General features: G+C 44.0%; 1 protein-coding gene across 1 annotated transcript in view; it reads right to left on the reverse strand.

The window, feature by feature from the left end:
* The window catches only part of LOC107108401 (receptor-type tyrosine-protein phosphatase eta-like), a gene marked incomplete at its 5' end in the record, with an annotated part of 58716 nt that extends 52640 nt beyond the window's left edge, over window positions 1-6076 (reverse strand). Inside the window, 2 exons of the mRNA XM_015408830.1 lie at window positions 1736-1996; window positions 5861-6076. Coding sequence (XP_015264316.1) covers window positions 1736-1996; window positions 5861-6076 — 477 coding nt within the window. The remainder of the gene's footprint in view (window positions 1-1735; window positions 1997-5860) is intronic.
* Window positions 6077-7058: the final 982 nt, after the last annotated feature.

Here is a 7058-nt window from a genome sequence, read left to right on the forward strand (position 1 = left end):
TTCAAAAGCATCTATTCTTCGGCGCTCGGCCTTCCTTATAGTCCAACTCTCGCAGCCATACATGACTACTGGGAATACCATTGCTTTGACCATGCGGACTTTTGTTGGCAGGGTGATGTCTCTACTTTTTATCATGCTGTTTAGGTTCGCCATCGCTTTCCTCCCAAGGAGCAGGCGTCTTTTAATTTCATGGCTGCTGTCACAGTCTGCGGTGATCTGGGATCCCAGGAACGTGAAGTCTGTCACTACTTCCACGACTTCCCCTTCTATTTGCCAATGAGTGATGGAGCTGGATGCCATGATCTTAGTTTTTTTGATGTTGAGGTTCAAGCCCACTTTTGCGCTCTCCTCTTTTACCCTGAGCAAGAGGCTCTTTAGGTCCTCTTCCCTTTCTGCCATTAGAGTGGTATCGTCTGCATATCTGAGGTTGTTGATCTTTTCCCCAGCAATCTTAATTCCCGCTTGTGATTCATCCAGGCCAGCATTTCGCATGATATACTCTGCATATATATTAAATAAGCAAGATGACAATATACATCCTTGCCGTCCTCCTTTTCCTATGCTAAACCAATCAGTTGTTCCATATCAAAGTCAAAGGACCTACATGCTACATGCTAATATGGACTACGGTAGATTAGAAATCGTTTACTTGTTTATATTTTGCCTTCTGTTCAAAAGAACATCCAAGCACAAAACATTTTGGCTTGGATCCAGCAATGCACAAGTGGAAACATAAATGAACTTAATGCAGTCCGCTCATGCAATTTCTTGTGCAACACCTAGTGCTTTCCTCTCTATATAGTATTGTTGTTCAGTCGCACAGTCCAGTCTAACTCTTCATGACCCCATGGGCCCTCCTGTCTTCCGTTGTGCTTCGGAGTATGCTTAATTTCATGTTCGTTGCCTCAATAACACTGTCTAACCATCTCATCCTTTGCCGTCCCCTTCTTCTTTGACCTTCAATCTTTCCCAGCATCAGGGTCTTCTCCAGTGAGTGCTCCCTTCTCATTTGGTGGCCAAAGTATTTGAGCTTCAGTTTCATTATCTGGCCTTCCAGGGAACAGTCAGGGTGGATTTCTTTTAGGATTGACTGATTTGATCTCCTTGCAGTCCAAGGGACTCTCAAGAGTCTTCTCTAGCACCATAATTTGAAAGCATCTATTCTTCGGCGTTCGGCCTTCCTTATGGTCCAACTCTCGCAGGCATACATTACTACTGGGAATACCATTGCTTTGACCATACAGACTTTTGTTGGCAGGGTGATATCTCTACTTTTTATTATGCTGTCTAGGTTCGCCATCGCTTTCCTCCCAAGGAGCAGGCGTCTTTTAATTTCATGGCTGCAGTCACCATCTGCAGTGATCTTGGATCCCAGGAATGTGAATCCCAACAATGATGATCAAGATATGCTAAATAACAAATTAAGGTTATAAGGTCAACAGTTGTAAAGTAATAAATATCGCTTTACATGATCATCATCATGTTGCATGTTAATTTGCTGTTCATCCTCTGGCTATAAGTTTGAACCTTGACTGCCATTCTAATGTATTTGATAAAGTGCGCGTGCACACGAGAGCTCACGCCTTGAATAAACCTTTGTTGGTCTTAAAGGTGCCACTGGACTCTTAATTTTTTTGTACTGCTTCAGACCAACACGGCTGACCAACTGGATCTATCTTCATTAATACTTACTCTTAGATAAGCATGCATTGAACAGAACTCTTAATTTACTTACTTGTATAGGTGGAGTTACTATTTGCATCTCCTTTTGTTCCGGCAAACTGTGGATATATTGTGAATGTATACAATGTACCAGGTTCCAGATTGCTAATTACTGCAGTGACGTCATTTGAGGTTGCCATCTTATTAGAGCCATTTCCAGCAACTGATATCGTGTAGCTGTAATTAGGAGCATTTTGATCTTTGTTGTTCCATGTTAAAATTATGGTTGTGGTAGTGATGTTGCTAAAATGGATGTCAGTGACACGACTGGGCACTGTTAAAAGAGGAGGGATTTGTATAACTTTTTAATGAATACCACTAAAATAAATTAATATTGCTTCGTTATATAATGCTGCCAGAAAATCTTTTGACACTGACAGAGGTGCTTCAGTTTAATTTGTGAACATTTTGTCATCATGTAGACATTTCCATAATCAAGATATAAATCAGGGAAAGCTGACTTTTGAAATTAAACATCTTAAAAACGCTACTTTCACCCACTAAATTCACAATACAAATCTACACAGAGTTACATCCTTCTAAGCAAACTGAAGTATATGGGCATAGAAAAGTGTAACTGTGTTTAGGATTTCACTGTAACTAATTTGTTAGTTACAAATTCCTCGGTCATTCAAGCTGAGATTCCGGCACTGCACTCTAGAATGGGGAAAGGGTGAGAGTAGATGTCAGGGTTCCCTGTCAATCACACTCAACACCAGGGGTGATTTCCCACTAGCGCTGCTCCGGGATCACTCTTCACTTTTGCCTCGATTGGTAGGTGTCAATTTCACACAAGCTGCTGCGCGGCCGCATTTTGCCTCGCAGCTTTCTGCGATTTTCCTCGCGTCTACTCAATCCTCAAAAAACAGGATTGAGGGGAAATTGCACGAAGCTGCGAGGCAAAATGCGGCCGCGCAGCAGCTTGTGTGAAATTGACACCTACCATCGAGGCAAAAGTGAAGAGTGAGCCCGGAGCAGCGCTGGTGGGAAATCACCCCAGGTCTTCAGAAGATTCAGTTTATTGAGGGATAGCACTTGAGACACCATGAACTCTTGCGTCAGGAATGGCGGGGAAAGCAAAAGCCCTATAGGATATACCCCCTTCAAAGGAGACCCCCTGACATTATGAAGCCAATGAGCAGACAATACTAAGCGCGGGCTGATGCCCAGCCATTACATTCCCAGCGGGAAAAGCGGAGAAGAAGCTACTAAGCTTCAAAAACATCTGCAAAGATAAGCGCAGTGGAAAGCGGGGAGGGAGAAAAGCAAGCGAGTACACCAGCGGCCCACACATTCCATACCATGGCAGCATTAGCTGACAGTAGAAAGAAGTGGTGTGAGCAAGGCAGGTACTTGAGCACGGAAGTCTGGCAAGAAGCTGGATTTTATGACATCTGAGTCTGGTGGAATGAGCTCCCGGAGGAGATCAGGGATCTGCTGGACCTACTACAGTTCTGCAGGGCCTGTAAGACGGAGCTCCTCTGCCAGGCTTTTGAATAGGAGCCACTGCCACCACTGTACCACCAATGCCCTATATGGCCACCCGGATGCGGGCATCATGGGTGGGAACAGGACGCTTTTAGCTAGGACATTGAGGACATCATCTTGCTTTTAAAAATCACAACATCGGAACCGGAATAGAGGAGCACCAAAAATGTTTTATGATGTTATTAACTGTTTATTAATTGTTATGTAACTTAACATTTTGTATTGTTTTATGGTTTTATATGGCACTTTGCCCTGTTAGCCGCCCTGAGCCTTCGGGGAGGGTGGGATAGAAGTTTAAATAATAAATAAATAAATATAAAACTTGTTAAACATAGAATAAATAAAGCAACAAGAAGTCAAACAGAACGGTGCCTGGACAAGATGCTCTTAATAAATAGGTTGTTGGGGTCTTTTTATATAAAAAAAATCAGCTTGTCACAGTCTTCACAGCACAGTCTTCTGATGGCATGGAGTTTGAGAGGTAGCAATTAGCCAATACTAAAATCAGCCCTAAGTTCACTTAGCAGATATTTCTAGTTTCACCCCTCCAAAACAAACAAACAAACAAACACCTGGACAAGATGCTCTAACAGACATGATTTGCAAGGTCACGTTCTTTTCTGGCCACTCCTTGCCATTAACATTCAAACTATCTGTATTCTGTTATGCTGCACTGCTGCCCATTTATTTCTGAACAAAATTCACAATACTAGTTTTTTTACCCTTAAAGACCTAAGAGGCTTGAGGGCCGGGGTACTTGAGGACCACCTCCTCCCACGTTGTCCAGCCTGCCGGTTAAGATCTGCCTCACGAGCCCTGCTCTCTGTGCCCCCCCCCGCCTTCAGAGGTGAGGTGTGTGGCTAACAGAGACAAGACTTTTTCGGTGGTGGCTCCTCATTTGTGGAATGCCCTTCCCTTTGAGGGTTGACTGGCACCTACATTGCTTTCTTTTAGGTTCCCCCGGTCAAAACTGAAGCTTTCGCAGGGCTCTTTTTGCAGCAGGAACTCCTTTGCATATTAGGCGACACACCCCTAATGTAGCCAATCCTCCAAGAGCTTACAGAGCTCTTCTTACAGAGGTGAGGTGTGTGGCTAACAGAGACAAGACGTTTTCGGTGGTGGCTTTCTTTTAGGTTCCCCCAGTCAAAACTGAAGCTTTTGATTAAGGGGTTGATCTTTTAATACTATTTTAGTCCAGACACTGTCATTTTATGCTGGGCTGGGGTTTTAGTTCTGGAGTTTAGCCAATATCTTTTAATATATTTTTAAAAAACGAGCTACTGAACATCTATTACTGGCATTTTCTTTGGGATACTGGTCTAGTCAGAGAGAGCAGAAAACCTTTATTGGCATAACACAGATAAACCAGAACAAAGGCAAAATTTGAGGGGTAGTACTAAAACAACGTCAACCAATATTCCCAAAATCTCAAAATACAAAGCAATCCTAACATGGTTTAGTCATACAGGGCCAACTACAACGATCACCATCTGCACTTTATCGTTTGAATTTAATCTGCACTTTATATTTTATTGTTAAAATTTTATCTGTTTTTATTGTAAATTATTGTTCTACGCCGCCTTGAGCCTGCTGCTTGTCAGGCAAGGCGGGACAGAAATCAAATCAAATCAATAAATAAAATAATTTTTTAAAAATTGTAAGCTGTGTCAGATGGTTCCTGGAGAGGCAGCATGCATTTTTTTTTTTAAAAAAAAACAACCCTAAATAAATAAGTACAAGAGTGAGAGACAACATCATATTTCTTCTATGTCAAGATTAGTTCTTTGAGCTGTTACATTTAAAACTTGACCGCCTTCTGGAAAGATAGTAAAATGTGGCAGAGTTGTTAGATTCTTTTTCTGTCCTGGCCCCGCCCTGGTGAAACATGCTCCCATGTGAGATCAGGGTCCTGTGAAATCTTTTACCATTCCACGGGGCCTGTAAAACGGAGCTGTTCCGCCAGGCCTTTGGTTGAGGTGGTGGACATCCAGTAAAAAACAACTCGCCCCCCTCCCCCCCCGCTGAAGATGTCACCTTCATGCCGCCCGGGCTGAGCAAGCTCAGAGTCCAGAGGCACCAGTATCAGTGCAGGTTGTTTTTAAATGCTGTTTTAATTAACTATTTATTACTATGTGGTTAAGACGCTGAACTGCAGGCTGTGGAAGGCCGGTAGTTCAGCAGTTCGAGACCCGAGTGTGCCGCATGATGGAGTGAGCTCCCGTCTCTAGTTCCAGCTCCTGCCCACCTAGCAGTTCGAAAGCAAGACATTGCAAGTAGATAAATAGGTACCACTTCAGTGGGAAGGTAACAGCGTTCCGTGTGCCTTGGTGTTTAGTCATGCAGGCCACATGACCACGGAAACGTCTTCGGACAGCGCTGGCTCTTCGGCTTTGAAACGGAGATGAGCACCGCAACCCTAGAGTCGGATTCGACTGGCTTTCGAGCGAGGGAACCTTTACCTTTACTATGTCTGTGTTGCCGAATGGCCTAACTATTGCTGTGATCCGTCCTGAGCCCATTCGCAGGGAGGGCAGATTATAAATTCGAAAAATAACATAAATAAAGAATACATTTCCTGTAAGGCTGACAAGGCCTTTTTTTAAAAAAAAATTCTCCCAGGATGCTCCCCCCACCCACCCTTCCTACTTACCGGTGGTAATATTTTCGCAGCATATTTCGGTAATATTCTGAAGATATACAATATACTGTACTCCAGGTTCAAGATCAGATATCGACTCATTCAGTGGTCCAGGCTTAGCCACTGTCCCATTTGTAAAAGTTACATTGCTTATTGTGAAGTCGGGAGGTTTCTGGATATGTATTTCCGTATTTGTGGCTGTTACATTCACTGAACTGCATTCATCACCTACACAGGGGAAAAATATTAAGAAGCCAAAAGCTACACTGTAACTGAATTGTTCACTGTTACATACATAGAGAGCCAGTTTGGTGTGGTGGTTAAGTCTGCGGACTCTAATCTGGGAGAACCGGGTTTGAGTCCCCACTCCTCCACTTGCACCTGCTGATGTGACCTTGGGTCAGTCACAAGCTCTGGCACAGCTGTCCTTGAAAAAGAGCAGTTTGTGTCAGAGTTCTCTCAGTCCCACCCACCTCTCGGGGTGTCTGTTGTGGGGAGGGGAAGGGAAAGGAGTTTGTAAGCCACTCTGAGACACCTTTGGGTAGTGAAGGGCTGGGTATAAATCCAATCTCTTCTTCTTCTTCTTCTTTTACCTCACAGGGTGTCTGTTGTGGGGAAGGGAAGGGAAAGGAGTTTGTAAGCCGCTCTGAGACTCCTCTGGGTAGTGAAGGGCGGGGTATAAATCCAATCCTTCTTTTTCTTTTACCTCACAGGGTTTCTGTTGTGGGGAGGGGAAGGGAAAGGAGTTTGTAAGCCGCTCTGAGACTCCCTTGGGTAGTGAAGGGCGGGGTATAAATCCAATCTCTTCTTTTTCTTCTTTTACCTCACAGGGTGTCTGTTGTGGGGAGGGGAAGGGAAAGGAGTTTGTAAGCCGCTCTGAGACTCCTCTGGGTAGTGAAGGGCGGGGTATAAATCCAATCTCTTCTTTTTCTTCTTTTACCTCACAGGGTGTCTGTTGTGGGGAGGGGAAGGGAAAAGAGTTTGTAAGCCACTCTGAGACTCCCTTGGGAAGTGAAGGGCAGGGTATAAATATAATCTCTTCTTTTTCTTCTTTTACCTCACAGGGTGTCTGTTGTGGGGAGGGGAAGGGAAAGGAGTTTGTAAGCCGCTCTGAGACTCCAAGTGAAGGGCGGGGTATAAATCCAATCTCTTCTTCTCCTTCTTCTAGTTACCACTTAGCATGGGTGGACAGCCATATCCCTAGCACGTG

The sequence above is a fragment of the Gekko japonicus genome, unplaced genomic scaffold, assembly GCF_001447785.1.
Source record: "Gekko japonicus isolate JY-2015 unplaced genomic scaffold, Gekko_japonicus_V1.1 scaffold3953, whole genome shotgun sequence".
Classification (NCBI taxonomy): Eukaryota; Metazoa; Chordata; class Lepidosauria; order Squamata; family Gekkonidae; genus Gekko; species Gekko japonicus.